At 36.0% G+C, this 16,393-nt stretch overlaps 1 protein-coding gene across 1 annotated transcript in view; it reads right to left on the reverse strand.

The window, feature by feature from the left end:
- Positions 1 to 16,393, reverse strand: part of ADGRG2 (adhesion G protein-coupled receptor G2) — a 56,010-nt gene that overhangs the window by 18,290 nt on the left and 21,327 nt on the right. Inside the window, exons 4-12 of the mRNA XM_079323627.1 lie at positions 9,227 to 9,265; positions 7,836 to 7,868; positions 6,214 to 6,246; positions 5,257 to 5,298; positions 3,439 to 3,486; positions 2,805 to 2,872; positions 1,159 to 1,232; positions 345 to 384; positions 188 to 222 (exon numbers count right to left, since the gene is read on the reverse strand). Coding sequence (XP_079179753.1) covers positions 188 to 222; positions 345 to 384; positions 1,159 to 1,232; positions 2,805 to 2,872; positions 3,439 to 3,486; positions 5,257 to 5,298; positions 6,214 to 6,246; positions 7,836 to 7,868; positions 9,227 to 9,265 — 412 coding nt within the window. The remainder of the gene's footprint in view (positions 1 to 187; positions 223 to 344; positions 385 to 1,158; positions 1,233 to 2,804; positions 2,873 to 3,438; positions 3,487 to 5,256; positions 5,299 to 6,213; positions 6,247 to 7,835; positions 7,869 to 9,226; positions 9,266 to 16,393) is intronic.

The following is a 16,393-nucleotide window of genomic DNA, read 5'->3' on the forward strand; positions in this document are numbered from 1 at the left end:
GCCAGGACAATAATGAAATCAGAATTTCTTTGTTAACCTATATATATTTCTCCAGCCTGTTTCTTGAACTTCTGAACTTCCTAGAGAGTTTGTCTTTTTCTTCTGGATCAGAGCCATGCATACTTCCCATATCACAAGACAACATATGAGTTTTAAAATATTTGTCATTAAAAATTTAAGAACAAACCTCTGGTTTTCTGCACTGCATTCCATAACAGAGGACTGTAATGACAATGGAAACAAAAAAAAAAAATTGATTTATTAGGAGAAATTAGGAGTGATGCCTTATGAGAAGTAAGTTGGAAAAAAGTTTTCCAAACAGTAACAAAAATCAGTAATCTTACCTCACTTACTGCTCGTAACGTTTTGTTGAACTCTGAAATGCTTTAAAATAAAATATTGCTGTTATGGAGGATTTTTATTGACATTTCTAAAAACAATTACAACAATTTAATTTAAAAAACAATTACAGAGAAAAAATATTTTTCCAGTTAATTAATGATTGTTGAGCGTCACACCAGTTCTAATGCTGCAAAACCACTTTTCAGAGTATTAAATATTTGAAGGGCTGACTTTCATTAGTCTCTACACAAACTAAATTTAAACCTCTGTCATCACATTTGAACACCAACCCACAGAAAATTTTATTTAACAGAGCAAAAGATAAATCTTAATTTTGCCTTTTGCCAAGACTCAAAACCACAGAAATAGAATGAGTCAGAAATATGGGTTTCTTCTACAAACAAGATTTGTAGGCCAACCACATCTTTTTGATTTTCAGGGAAGTCTGGGAAATACTCATTCAAACCTCTCCTTATAAAGACTGGCAGAGAAAAAACTACACCTAAATAAAACCATAGATATGATTTCAAGAATATTTATTGAAGCACATGCAGCTAAGAAAGTTCTCTTCATAATTTCCTACCACATGGACTGAATCCTTAAATTATAACAAACATTTGGTGTCCTATTCTTTAAAAGAAACTCCAGTGATACATAAACTAGGAAGTATGAACTTTATGTTAAAGAGCAAGAACTTACAACTTGTGAAATTTTTAATGTGCAGGAATAACACAAAGTCTGCTCAACACATGGAAGGTCTCACTTTATCTTTTTCAAATATAAAAAATATTTCAATATTTATTCAGAATTACTTACCTCAGTTCTTGTGAGGTATGTGCTGGAATTTCAATTAATTTTTTTACTTGATTGCGGGTAGTTATGTTATTAATCTGTTACAAAAAAAAAAAAAATCCCACAGCTAAGTACAACCAATAACTTTTGGCCTTAAAAGAAAACTGTTCATTTCACACATTTTAATAGGCTGAAATTACAAAGATAAGAAGCATATTTTCTCATTAATACACTGCAACAAGTATTGACCATGACACTGCTGTCACAATCTATGGAAGGAAGTGTTGATCTAGTAGACCAAACCCCTAAATCTTTGTGAAAGATAGGGGGAAAAGGACAGTGAACTCATGTCTTATGCTGGAAAAAGAGGAATTTGGCTTAGTTTGCAACAAATTCAGCTTAGTCCAGACACCAAATGAATTTTTAAACTCTAAGTGCAACAATGGGACAAGTTCCCTAAATGACAAAAATAACAGATGTCAGAATACTGGCAATGGGAATTCAAGAACTGTAATGAAAGAGATGATAAAACTGAGCTAAGTGTCATCTACCATTAGGGTCTGGGTTTATCTAAGAACCCTTTTTATATATGCACTCTTATGGTCCTCTGGTTACCAACATTACTGGTTATTTTTACATTTTGTGCAAGGAGCAAAGGTCATGAGGAAAAACATACTCTAATATACAGGGTATTAACTTCCCCTAAGAAATATTCTTCTAAAAACCAGAAGAGTTTCAAGAGATGGAAACCAGTTTTTGCAGAAGCTGTAGGTGTAATGTTACCACACTAGGAGAGTTTCAGCAGGCACTATCACCCCTGAAACACAACAGAATGTAGAGATGGCTTTGCCAGGGCCATATCTCTGCCCAAACTCAATGCTCCATGTGCAGCTGTGCAATAGCTCTTCTCTGTGGTTACACTGCTGACTATCCTCATGATTTCAGGGACTTGCATGTGAAATCTCAGGCTGAGGGCTGACAGGGATGTGTAGGATAAAAATACAAGGTCCTTCTTTTTCCTTCCCCTCAGTTTTCATCTGTAATAATGACACATTCTCATCCTCTTAGTATTATCCTGATACTGGGTCATCAATATTGTCATTGCCATGCATGATATAGTCCTCTTAAACCTCTCTTATGCTATATAAATGGACACACCCCTGCCACATAAGCCTATTGCAAAATTAATAACCCAGTAATTACAACCCAAAAAAACATAGAATGATCATGCAAAAGCATAATCAAAAAATACACAAAAAACATAGAACTATTAGAGAATCTCAACATGAATTATTCCAGGATATAATCCAACTTTAAATATGCTCAAATAGTTGTCATCTAATGATGCTCATCTTCCAAAGGGAAGTGCCTAAATTAATCTTCAAAGGAAATCCTGTGTGCCTAAATGTAAATTCTTGAGATTACCCAGGGCATCCCCCTCCTCTCAGTGGCTATGAAGAGAATACAGGTCCTTGCTGGAGGAAGTTTACTTAGCTGGAATTTTAAGATTTAGCTGCAAAGCAGCTGTTTAAAACAGAGCTGTTCTATCCACTGCAAACAGTATCTTGTACTGCAAACACAGTAAGAATCATGTCACTTAAAATAAGTGTAAACGAAGAAACTCACTTCAATCTTCCTTACAATAAAGTTTTAAAAGAAAGAATACTTACTATTTCTACATTTAGTGATGCATTACTTTCTTCACTTGCCCGAAGTTTTACCTTGCCCACATAGAACACTAAAACCAAAAGTATAAAAAGTTAGGAAAAATCAATGATAAAACACAGAATTTCTTGAGAATTGAAAAATTTACTCTCTTGTATTTTGATACAAGGAAATTAAGAACACTTGCACTAGCTTATCTATTTTTGCAATTTTTCTTCCTTCTTTTCACCTATTTCAAAAAATTAACCCAACAGCTTCATTATTTTCTATATATTAAACTTTGATGGCTGTCCCTAAATTCCTTCTAGTTAATTTTTTCCCAAAACAGAAAAACTGCACTTCACATTACTATAAATAGAACTCCATAGCTTATTTGTTTCTTGGGGGGGGTTTTGCAATTCTTATCTTCAATTTTGTGTCTTTGATGAGAAAACAAAGATCAAAAGCACAAGAGTCTAAACACTTCTTAAACTCCCCACCTTTAGTAATTTTGAATTAATATAAAATCTCTCTAAACTTCCATGGAAATTTTTTACAGACCTAGCTTTTACATGGACACTAAACATTGCTTCATTACTCTGTGTATAAAATAGCCGGACAAGATTTTTATTGTAAAAAAGAGAAAAGAAAAACACTAACCTGAATAATTACAGACACGTGTTACGTTGCATACAATGGTTTCTCCTGCTATAGATTTTTTTGGGGAAAAAAACCAAACAACTACTGAGTAAAAAAGTAAAACTTAAATCAAATACTACCACACGTATTTACAATCAACCAGTATTTGAAATGTAAATGTCTTTATCTTCCGGAAATAGTTGACATACTGTCTAGGTTTCACCTCTCTACAGTACTTACCACAACATTTTCTAAGAGTAAGTATTCAGAAATATGCTGCCTTTGTTTAATTTATTTTGAATAATTTTCTGCAACAGTTTTGACAGAAGAATTACATGCAAGTGGTCCCATTTTTTTTTTCTTTTTTTTTTTTAATTTAAATAGAAACAGAAATCAATATATAATTGATAAGCTCTTCCATTATCACAGAAATCAATCACTAGGATATTATCTGCTTCTGAGGATCCTACTTATCATCTTAGCATGAAGCTAAGACTGTTCTACCTGATGGAATCCAAACTGGGATGACAGCAACCATGTACACTCTTATCTAGCAGACCATGCCTTCATCTAGTTACATCAAGCTTTTGGCTGCTCCATAGTTTCCATATTTTCAACACAACCTACACTGCTGAGAAATAACATTGATCCTAAATTAGGGTACTGTAAACAGATGGCTCTGTTGTATAATTTCAAAATAAAGCATTGGAAAAATATTTGCATCCAAGATAAAATCCTACACTTGTTCATTGAAACAACTTTCCTTACTTAAGCAGATGGATTGGCCTCCATTAACAGAAAATAAACAAATTCTTTTTTTTCTGCTGCTATTAGTTAGTACCAAATGAGAATTTTTTTTCACTTTTTTTGTTGTGCCAACATTTTACTGTAAAAGATTGCTGCTTTATTAGTTTAGAATCAAATTTATTATTTAGTTTATATAGAGTTTAGTTTATATATTTAGCTTATTATAGAGTTTATTAGTTTAGAATCAAATAAATTTGATGCTTGGACTTGATTATCTTAGAGGTCTTTTCCAACCAGAACAATTCCATGACTCTAAATTTGCCTTCCCTTTCGTTGGGAGTGAAATAGTTACAAACCTTGTATACTGCTTTTTATAAATAATCCTTAAAAAATAAAATGCACATAAATAGCTGATAAACAATAATCATATGTGAATATAACAATGAATTGTCAAAATTATTTACTAATAATTAATAATATATATTTAATAATTTATAATAAAGAGCAAGTTATAAAAACCCAACACAAAATCCAGATGTGCCACAAAAGATTAATACCATCTCCTTTTTCCTTAAAGAACACCCATTTGTGTGCCCCCTAGTTGTAAGATCTCTGCATGCCACCAAGTGTGGAGGATAAAAAAATTGATCAAAAGTCATTAGGGCTTCCACTCCCCCGAGATAACACAGCTGGAATATTTCTGCAGGTCATGTGCACACAGTCAAATTATCCTCATCTTTAAGACTCCAAGCCAGTTCCTCTTCCACTTGCACTAACTCAGGGCAAATCCATTGTAATTGGGCTACTGACTTTCTATGTGGATAATTAAAAAATAAAATTCAGTCTATTCCTGGTCCTACTAGGCTTGCCCTGAAATTAAATACAACAACTGTATTCAGTTTGCTTCAAATTGCAGAATTAGTTATTCTACCAGACAAGACATTAATGTGAGGTAAGGCAGGCTGTGAATATGACACACCAAGATACCAAGTAAAAAGCAGATTAAAAATTTGGGAGCAGACTTCCTGAACTCACACACACTTAAAATTTGAGATGCACAAAAATGTAACAGTGGCAATGGATGAATCCTACCTGGTGCTGTAGTGGAGTAATAATCACTTGTTGTAAGAGATTCTGTTAAAAAAAAATTTAAAAAAGGAAGTAAAAAGTTTTCACATTTTAACTTAAAAAACCCATGAAATACATTTCACAAAAATAAACTCTCATTTCTATTTCAGACTCTATCTATGCAAGAAAAATGTAAACACCTGACAGTTTATAAGAAAATAAAGTTACTTTCAGTGTGGGAAATGTAAAAGCAGCAAAGGGAGTAAGATCCATCCAATTCTATGTTTGTATCCCCATCTGAGCCAGTGACTCCTGGCTCTCTATTGTTCAGAGGAGAAAGTGGTGCTTTTAAGGTGATTCCTGTTTATCCTATTCTACATGGACACTTCAGCATAGGAGGAATCCTGCTCGAAAAATGTGTTTTTCAATAAACAATGAAGAACAGCAGATTGCCCAGCATCCTGTACAGGCATGGAGGAATCCATCCTGATATGGAATGAACCTGCTCCTTGCTTCAAATGGGAAAATCAGGAAAAGAAAGGGTAACAAATTCTTTTGATTGAGTCTTTTCCAATCCTATTTGACAACTCCTTACAAGAACATATGAAAGTGTCTTCAAGGAATGGGGTGTACATTTTAGTTCTGTAAAACAGCTTAAAGAGTATCAGAAAGCATAGAAAACATTCTATATACAAAACCTCCCTATATACTTGCTAAAAAAAAAAAAAATGCCTTCTTTGGGTTTTGGTAAGCAATGCAATATTTTGAATGAAAAAGAAAGTTTTACAACTCAGTTAAGTGCACCTCAGAGCCCTAGTCATGTAGACTAAAAATACAGATTACAGATAAATACAAATGTAAGAAAATAAATTTGAATAAATAAATTCCACTTGCTAAAAAAAAACAACAGAAAAGCAACAAAAAACATGAATGCAACTAACATCTCCCTTGAAACATTACCCTCTTCATGAAAATTCTCACCTGTACTTTGTGTAGTCTCCTCTGAAGACATATCTGAAATAGAAAAATTCATAACAGTAAGATCTATAAAAAGAAAATAAAACAAAACTAGAAAAAGCCAAAAATCTCAATGCAGCAAAATCTAAGTAAGAGAAACATTAGTAACATCTTGCCTGAAGAACTAATAGGTTAGGTGAAAAAAATAACAATAGAGAATTCTAGGGAAAAAAGACAAACAAAGTAAAAATTGTATTAATAAAATGTATTTTATTTCTATGAATTTTTGAAAAAAAAGATCAAGCCTGAAAGATTATGAACAGGAACTGTATATTATTTATTTAAATTTCATTTCAGAAAAACTACAAAGCTTGTTATGAGTGCTCACATTATCTCAATACTAGTTGAAATAAAGTTCATGTTATTTCAAAAATCTGAGTATCTGAATTACAACTAGCTATGAATCAAATTTTCCTCAGATAAGTTCCTTTTACTGGTTTCATTCTTTCAGAAGATGCAGATGAATTTTTGCATATCCAACTGCAATAACTACTTAACCTCAAGGACCTTTTCCTGCATGAACTCACAACATTCATAAGCAGAGTTGACACTGGGTTTGGCAAACTGTCTCTCCAAAAAAGCTGTTTTTGTCAATAATCATCTATAAATAAAATAGAGTAATGATGTAAAGTTTTTTCAGCTACATCAAAAGGAAAAAAAAATTTAAGACAATAGATGAAAATTCAAAGGGTTCTGCTTAGCAAGAATATTTTAGGTGTCCGAACAGGAATACAAAGTGGTCAGAAGACCAGTTTATTTCATCTTAGTATGACAACTTAGTGACTCCTTTTAAATGGACCAGATCAAATTCACAACAGAAGAAGAAATTTTCTGAGGCAACTAACAAGTAGCCAAAACATGAGCAGTAAAAACTAAGTGCTGTTTTCATCTGTATTACTTGGCCTAGTATATACAATGCAAATATTATATGTGGTGCAGCTGTTAAAATGAACTATTCCCAAAGACAGATTGTATCCGTAAAATAAAAAGATCATGTGTGTTTGCATCTGTATTATTTCTTTTATCCAGGGCACTCACTCTATGTCAGTATACATTAAGCAAGAAAGCAACTGGCCTTCACACAAGTTGTGTGTCTCATTCATAATTTTTTTAAAAATGCTTTCACAGATGATGCTTATCACCTCTGGTTCCAGGAATTGCTAGAGCCTCGTGTGTGTGCTCACTCTAATACACTGCATGAAATGCCATCTGCTAGGGTGGGAGATGTACAGGAGCTCTCATTACAATTTTCCTCCCCTGCCATCTCTCCCAACTCTTCAGAGTTCAGATAATTGAGTCAGAGTTCTTCAGAGTTCTTCAGTAATTGTTCAGATAACTGAACAAAAGGCTCCTGATCAAGCAACTTGCACCTACTTCACCCCTAGCACCACTGCCACAGGCCAGGAGTGATCCTATAAGGTAAGCTATTTACAGTGCAGAATGGAGCAAGTAATTTGATATTTAAAAATTTTAATTTTGGAACTCTATTACATTACAACCTTTCTGCACTACCTCGGATGAAAGTAGATTTACCTAAGAGGAAATAACAAAAACTGGAAAAATCAGTAAAGTCCTGATTTTCTTACCAGAAGTTGTTGTTGCAGCTGACTCTTCTGAATCTGTGAATTTTGTTTTAGTTAAAAAAAAAAAAAAAGAAAAAAAACAAACAAAAAACCACCATTATGAGGTTTCAGACATATACATTATCATGCTCAGCAAGCTTTTCTTATATTACCAAAAGTTAAGTGCATTGACCAGAAGAGGGCAACACCTGCCCTTTCAGAGCAACACTTCCAGGTTGTCAAAAAAGGCAATCTCTGGTTAAAAAAACAGAAAACCAAAAACATCCACAATTTTTATGCACTCAAGAACAATTCAATGCAAGACATTTCTTTTTTAAAGAAATACTGGACAGTTTGAATTGTATAATGGTACAAAACTACAATTATATAATTTTAAAGACATGAGGTATGTCCCACACTAGCCTGAAAGCTTATCCTGAGTGTCTTGCTAATTCTGGGAATGGGAATCAAGCAAACACAGCAACATGGCTCTGGCTGGATATGAAGAACTCTCCTCAGACTTTTTATAATAATAGGGAGACTTGCCACTTAAAATTTATCCCATTCATATATATTCTCTTTTCTCTTCTGCAAAAAGCAGCGGGGGAAAACAAACTAATCAATTTCAAGTTTGAACCTCTGATCTTAACAGGAATCAGCCAACTATATAGCAAACTCTAGCTATTAGATTTTCATATTGTTACAGTTAGGATTTTGATCAAAAAGAAATTAGGAAATTTGGTATCTTGTTCACATGGCAACTTTAAAGTTAGCCCTTTCAGTCACTGGGTTTGATACTGTCAGAGACAAGTCAAGTTATAGGTCACAGTTACCACAAAAATATAATCTAAAGAACAGCTGGATGCAAACATGAAGCACTGTTCAAAAAATATACTTATTTCAACATCTTTCAAAGGTCAAAAAGTCACCCTATAATTTACTTACAATACACTAACTTTAGTGTAAAGCCTTTCCTACTGCTGCTGGAGACTTAAATCAGATACCAAAAGTCCCTGAAGAAAAACAGATTTTTAAAATTAAAAATAGTAAACAAGGATTTTCTGAAATGCTAAACATTGTTGAATTCCTTGCTCCAGTAAGACTATTTTGCATGCCTTACTGAAAACTAGCAATAGCTTATTTCCAAAGGATAAATGTGAGTACAATATCTGTAATGAAGGGAGAATCAGAATATATCAGTGACTTTATTTTCCTTTTCTCTGGAGAATAACTGATGCTATTTGCACCACAAAATTAGCTAATCAACCACAAGGATGATATGGAAAATTAACTTGCAAGTGTTTGCATATGCTTAACTATCTCCAAGAATTAAATAACAACAGTAGCAGCTATCTTACTACACACTTTCTAAAACAAAAAAAAATGGGACAAAATCCCACAGAACCCCAACATACCTGTTATTTTTCTGCTAGGCAGAGTAGCAGTAGTTTCAACTGCAAAATAAGAATATTTTTTTAGGGGCAGAAGAGTTTATATATATATGTACACACACATATACATACACACACTTTTTTAAAACAATCCTTTTAGATGTGGTACTCACCTCACTCCAGAAAAGTTTGCAAAACTACTTAGCATCCATTTAGAAATATGTGTCAAAAGTTTTTGAAAGCTAGAAGTTAAACTTTTTGAGTTCAGTTTTTATCTCAGTTTATCATTTTATATGTATGGAAGACACAGATTAGGCCATGAACTTTGCCAGTTCTCTTCCATTGCCACTGTCTTCAGAAACCTATTCAGCACATTTGCTTGAGTGAAGATTAAGAGGGCTAAAATAGCAGCAACTAAAAATGTAACACATGTATGAACACCGTGATGTGCATGCACATCATATAAATACTCAGGTGTCCAAGAGCTGCACAACCAAACACATCTAAACAGTGAAAGATCAGGCTGCCAGAAACTAAGCAGGCCAGGTGGACATGGGCTGGGATGAAAAGGTGAGCTATTTCCAGCTCAATGGGCCCATGAAACATGTCCCCAGGGACACCCAGGGGGAGATGCAACACACAGATGGGCTCTTAATCTCACAGTTGAAGCCATCTCACCCATGAATGTGAAATGTGATGTAATCAAGAGAGTAAAGTAACTAAAGCTTCCCTGGAATAAAGATGGTGGTTGGGCTATGAATGAGGAGGTCCAGCAGATGGATTAAATCACAACACTGCAGCGAACCTGCCACCAAGGCAAGTGCTATGTGCTTCCTGTGGTGGAGGAAAAGTAGCAGACAGCTCCAAATCTTCCCTGCAGCTTGTCACCACTCAAAACACCATCGTGGGCCTTGAAAAGCTAGTAGCAACACAGCATTACCTATACTTAAAGCACTGTTATCTATTTCAGCACCTTTAATAGGTGAGACTCTGTCTGGGCAAGGAGGAAGAAAAACTCAAGTCACTCACCCGAGTGGAACACTAAGCATAGTCATGATTCAAGCCCAAAGGTAGCAGAAGAAGATAGAGATTCTCTCTAAATTGGTGGAGTAGGTGGACAGTTTCTCCACAAGTAATGCCTGGCTAGTCCATCACTGCCATGTCACACTGGTGGATACTAAACTGTGCCACACAACCCATGTGCAATGGACATCACCCAGATCCTTGGAGACCTTGCTGTTGTCCAGGCTGCTGTAGATTACCTGCACCATTGCTAATGCCCTCAGATACTGACACCTTCCTTCTTCCATCAGTGGTGGTCCACCTGCACCATGTAGTCTACATGACCATCCTCAGACTCTGGATCCAGTCATACAAACTCAAATCTCTGTGGGACCTCCAGTAAACAACCACCTAGAGACAACACAGAGCATAGTGTTCTGAGGGAACAAATTCCTAGGTAGCAAGGTGTGCAGGAGAATTTGGGAGGTGCAGAGCAGTATTCACCTCTGATGGCATGGGAGTATACACCCAAGGAATCCTGGTGAGAAGGCAGACCTCTGGCAAGAAGGATGTATTGCTTATACTGAAAACAGAGACTTTTGGTACTATGTTGGGTCCTGGCATAAACCTACCAGGCCTGTGTCTCACACCCTGAAAGGGACAATAGGACCTCTGGATCTAAAGAGAAACAAATTGATGCTGTAGCTGAATCAGAGACACAACCCTAATCATAACATCAAGAGGGAGCTATGGAAGTGGAGGTTGATCCAGTTAGGGAAGGAGGAAGATCCTCTGGACATGATGTAGAGCAACAACTCAGAAGAGGCAGCCTGTTCTGCAGCAGGGCAGTCACAAGAACAGGAGAGGGAAATTACAGAAATGATAAATGAGACAGAAATTAACCGATTCCTATTCCTAAGAAAGGTGTGAGATGCACAAAGATGAGAAGTGCCAGACAGGTAAGCAGATTGCTGCCTGGCTACTCCAATGCTGCGATTCTGGGACCAGTGATCTGAAGTCAGAGACAATGTGAGAGCTTGACAACATGAAAAATGTCAGCTCATTTTTGTTGAATGTCATACACTGCATGAAGCTAAAAGCAGCAACTCTGAAATATGGCAGGATGAATACATGGAAATTGGATTAACTGCACTACAGTTTTCAACAAGTTTTCCATGAAACTGTCAGTTTTAGTTAATTTACATCTGGGGTAGAAATATTCTTATGTAGAAGAAGGAGACAGAGAACCAATATTTTTAGTAAAATAATACATATCTTTAAAACACTAGTAAAAATTCACACCTTTAAACATACAAGCCAACTGAATTTAAGCTCCTTCAGTAAAGATAAAACAAAATTACATCAAACATCTCCTTTGAGACAACTGTGATTCTGCCTACAGAGAAGTAAAATTGCTCTTTTTGAAAACTAGAACTGTAGGGGCTTGATAGATCATGAAAATCTGGATATAACTAACTTCTATAGTAATTTTTCAGGAAAATAGGACTTCTCACTATATGTTAAGTCTAGATAAAATGCATACTTACATATTTTTGTAAGGTATGCGTTCTAGAGCTCTTATGTACAAGTGCTGTTATTCAACATTGTAAAGTGATTAGGTATTACAGATGCTATCAAATTATTTTCTTTGTGCCTAGTATAGGCCTGGGAAACACCCTTAATACAATACCCAAGACAAAACCAACTTTAATATGCAGAACTGAAGCAGTAATCAGATAAAACCATTCTGTATTGTTTAAAAAGTAAATCTTTTTAAAGTAGAATGGGATGAATGAAGATAATTGACTGAACTTCTGGTTAGGGAAGGAAGCATCCTTCCATAGGTGGGTAATCTGCCTTTCCTACCATAGAAAGTGAATTCTATCTCCAAAAGTTTACCTGTTACTAGTCTTAATCAGTACAAAAGCCCTTATCTCCAAAAAAAAGGTCTGGAGGACATTAAACTCTCAAAAGGAACACACCTGAATAAGCAGCATCTCAGAACAAACAACACCACACTGCTTCTTCTGCCCATTTAAAAAATAAAATCTGTACAGGGAATCTAAGATCTTTCTCACAAACTCTTGTGGGTTCAGTGGAGACAGTCTTGCTCTACATGAGCTGCCTTTTGCATCCTCCATATCCTTTCAATCACATCATGAATTTTTGAGATTGTAAGTACTACCCTGAGGTATGTACAAACAAGATTCATTAACATACTTAGTTTTGTAGCTTAGTAAAGAGACAGTGAACTGTAAAAATACCAAATGCTTTTAATAGCACATCTAGCAGTACAGAGAGTAAAACAAGCTAAACATGAGCCATGAATATGGAGCTGGCAAATGGAGCAATTGATGATGGCATGCAGAATCTGACAGGCACTTTTTTATGGACACCAGTCTAACCATGACTTCTCTTATACCACAACAGTCATTTGCCTACACTTGCTCGAAACTATCCATGAGTATGAGACTTGTCATTTTCAAGATCTAGCTTTAAGTTCATTAACCAAGTCTTTATTCAGAATCACGTTTGCATACAGAAAGGAGGAAGGAGGAGAGACTCATATAATTTATTTGTTAACCCTCCTCCTTTGTTGTGTTCAAGAACAAGAAAAGAAAGTGAATAGATTTGGAGAAGGATTAGAGTTCAATCTAAAATATCCCTAAAGTTGGCATGCAAAAAGGAAAGTAAAGTAACTCAAGATGTGTTAGTTACAAGCTAACAGAAAATTTATTGCTCTTAGGTTGTTTACTATTGATAAGACCATGAAGTTCCTTACATATATGAAACTTCCATTTATTTGCTCTATGGATTTTCATTTGCAACACTGTTAGCTTAGGATCACCAAATCAATATACCTAACATATCCCATTCCAAAACAAAGGATTACATATTGAAATGATACTTTGCTACATTTTCTCTAATAGAAAACACTCCTGAAGATTCAAATGATAATTAATAGGCAGTATTATTCTTTGCTTTTGTTGCAAGGGAGATAGAATAGGTCCCCACAAGAACTGTTTGGTTTTTTTTCTGAGGGAAAAGGCAACTTGATTAAATGAGGTAAGCACCAGTTTCTGTTACTAACATGCATCACTAGAAACAAAGGCAGCAAGTCCCTTACTGTCTTCATATCACTTTGTACTGTTCTGACACAAATAGCTAGCTAAGCCATGACCTGGGAATCCCATCTGTGTTCCACAAGAATGAAACCTGTTTAGCAGCTCTCACCACAGCTCCACATCACAGCCACAAAAATTGTGACAACCTTTATTTCCCAATTTGTCTGATAATGGGAACCAGCATAACTTCAGCAGCTCCAGACTGGCAGGAGACTAAACCTATTAACAGTACTTAAGGTTAGGTGCACAAGCTGATGTAGCTCTGAGAGAGATCAGTACCTGGCCCTGTCTAAAAAAATAGTCTTGTGCTTACAGCATTCCTTAGCATGACAGCTTTTAATTCTCAGGCTACTGGATCTTTTAGAATGGGATGGTCTCCACATGTCCTGCTGAAACTGTTCCACCAAGCAAAGCAGAATTGAAAAATGAATTCAGTGAAAGGGGAAGAAAGGCAGAAGGAGGCTTTAGAACACATTGGTAGAGATGGGACAGATGGTTCTGGTGCATGCAGCAAAAGTACTGTCACTCAAAGTATAGCATTGTTCAGCAGCTCAGGCACAGGATAGAGAAGAAGCCCTTAAAGGATCTCCAAGAGTGATAATGAAAAAAGATCCTTTTCTTCTCCTTCCCATCAATCTAACTTATAAGCAGTACAGCTTTCTCAAAATTTCTGGAAAGGCAACACCCTTTCTGATTCACCTGTCCTCAGGCAGGTCTGTGAGAAGCAGTTCAGTTTTTCCAGGGTGGAGAAGGGAGAAGCAGCTGGAACCTGGCTGCTGATAACGATTCAGGGCAAGAATGATATTACTGGCAGCAGTTTCTTATCCCCCTGTCTCAGTGGTGCTGCTGACTAATAATATTTTACCTAACACTTCATGATCTTCTTTAAATCTTTGCAGAAAGCATCCTCTGAGCAAGCCTGAGACTGGGCAAGCAACTATTGGGCTTTCTTTGGAGGAGAAAGAGTCTGAAATTTAGTCAGCTGGACTCTCCCCATGGACACTCCCCCTGCCCAGCCTGTGTGATGGGTGAGAAGGGGCAGGGGACAGCACAGAGAGAAGGGCTGTGCCAGCTGGCCTCTGTCTGAGGAAACACGTGAGAGAACACAAGGGCAGCTGCTTTCTAGTCAGCTCCAGACACCAAACAGGCACTGAATGCTAAGGAGCAGCAACAGCCCTGCCAATCTGTCAAAGCACAACAGCATTCCTGGCAGAGAAACATATATTTATGGATTTATATGTGTAGGGCCTAGAGGAGAGATTTAAAATTTTACTTATATTAATTGAAAAACATGCCAAAAATGAAAACAGTTTGGTATTAGCACCCAGGACTCTTCTAAGTACAAGTAGTCTTGACTATGTTCAGTTCTCACAAACAGACCGATAGCAAATGGAAGAATCCCAAGGGATATCTTGATGGCTGCATAATTTATTCTCCTGAAGCCATTAGTACTTGGCTGTCACCACAAAATGACATGAGACAATCACCACTGTATATACAGCTGCTCAGTTTTGACTTACACATAAAAATAAAAATACAAGGATATTTATAGAAATTAGATTTTCTAAATAAGAACGTACAGCACACACACAGTCCTGAAAATTCTTGCACCAAAAATTCAACTGATTCAGTCGGTGGAATTGATTTGCTTGAAGAATTCCCACCAGAAAGGCAAAAGCCAATTTTAAAATTCCAAACAGGTATTTAGTATCACTTTCTGGGCCATGTAATTGCAAGCATTTAAGACTTAAAAAGTCAATTCCACTTACAATTTTTAAGTCTATACAGATCCTCTTCTAAACATTTTTACATTTTTACAGTTATCTGTTTGTTACAGCAGTTATCAGAAGTGTGTAGCAACCACTGCACTCCATTTGCATTCACTGAAATGAAAATGCCCAGCACTGATGCATTTTATAAGGCGTTCATGAACAAACTGAGCAGCTCAAACAGCAAAATTTCAAAATGGTGCTGTTCTAAAACTTAATTATTTGCAGAAACAGGCACTGAAAATAGGACATTCAATTCTCCTATTCAAATTAAATACATATTTTCCTTTAAGAGATTGGGCCCCTTTAACATTTGATATACCTTTTAGCTGAATAAATGTTCTGCCAAAAAGATCCATTCTGTCACACAAGGCACTAAAAACAATAAAACATAAAAATCCTCCACAAGTTAACAGCTGTTAGTTGCATGCTGGAAACATTAGCCTACCTTGACTTTCTATGTAAGGTAGATTTTGAGGCACACTGTATATAAGTTTATAGGATAAAACTTAAGTGCAATCTTAATTTTATGTTTTGGTGCCCCTCATGACACCTTGTATCTGCTCTGATGCCCTGTAGTGGCATCATGGAAAAAAGGATGAATTATCACTGGCCACTAGACAGAAACAAATGTCAGAAATTGTTCACATCAGGCTCGGTTCATTTTAGTATCCTTATTAGAAAATTTAGGCTCAGTATTTTTAACTCAGCTTTGATGTTTCACTGCTTGTAAGAAATTAGGTTTGTGAAAAGTTGTACATTAAATACTGAGGTGAATCAAATTACCACTTCTCTGAAAGTCTATTTTCCAAAAAGCCACTTTGTTTGGTATCACAGGAGAGGGAAGGAAGGAGAGCAAAGAAAAGGAAGGTCAAACATGTATTCTGTTAATAGGAACAAAGTAAAGTGGAACATGACTCATCAAAAAGGCACTCCAGAGTCAGGCATTTTTTCCCATCACATTTCCTTCAAGAGCTTCTAGAAGTTTCTTTAGTATTCTGTCCTTAAAGTTTTAGAAAAGAAAATGGCATTGTGGCAAATAATTTACTTTTTAATCTTCTGCTAACATGATCCACTCTGTAAACATAATAACACAGCCCAACAGTTGTTTAATACCCAACAGACTGGGATGCAGACTGGATGAGTGGAGGAGTGACAGCTCCATTTCCACTTTCTCCCTGAGGATATGATGTCTTGAGACTCCACCCTCCCTTCCAGGAAAGGTGATCAAATTGCTCTGTACCCAGAAGTGTGGAAACCCTCTGCAGGAACACCAGCAGCAGGCTCAACAAAAT

The sequence above is a fragment of the Erithacus rubecula genome (assembly GCF_903797595.1).
Source record: "Erithacus rubecula genome assembly, chromosome: 1".
In the NCBI taxonomy this organism is placed as follows: Eukaryota; Metazoa; Chordata; class Aves; order Passeriformes; family Muscicapidae; genus Erithacus; species Erithacus rubecula.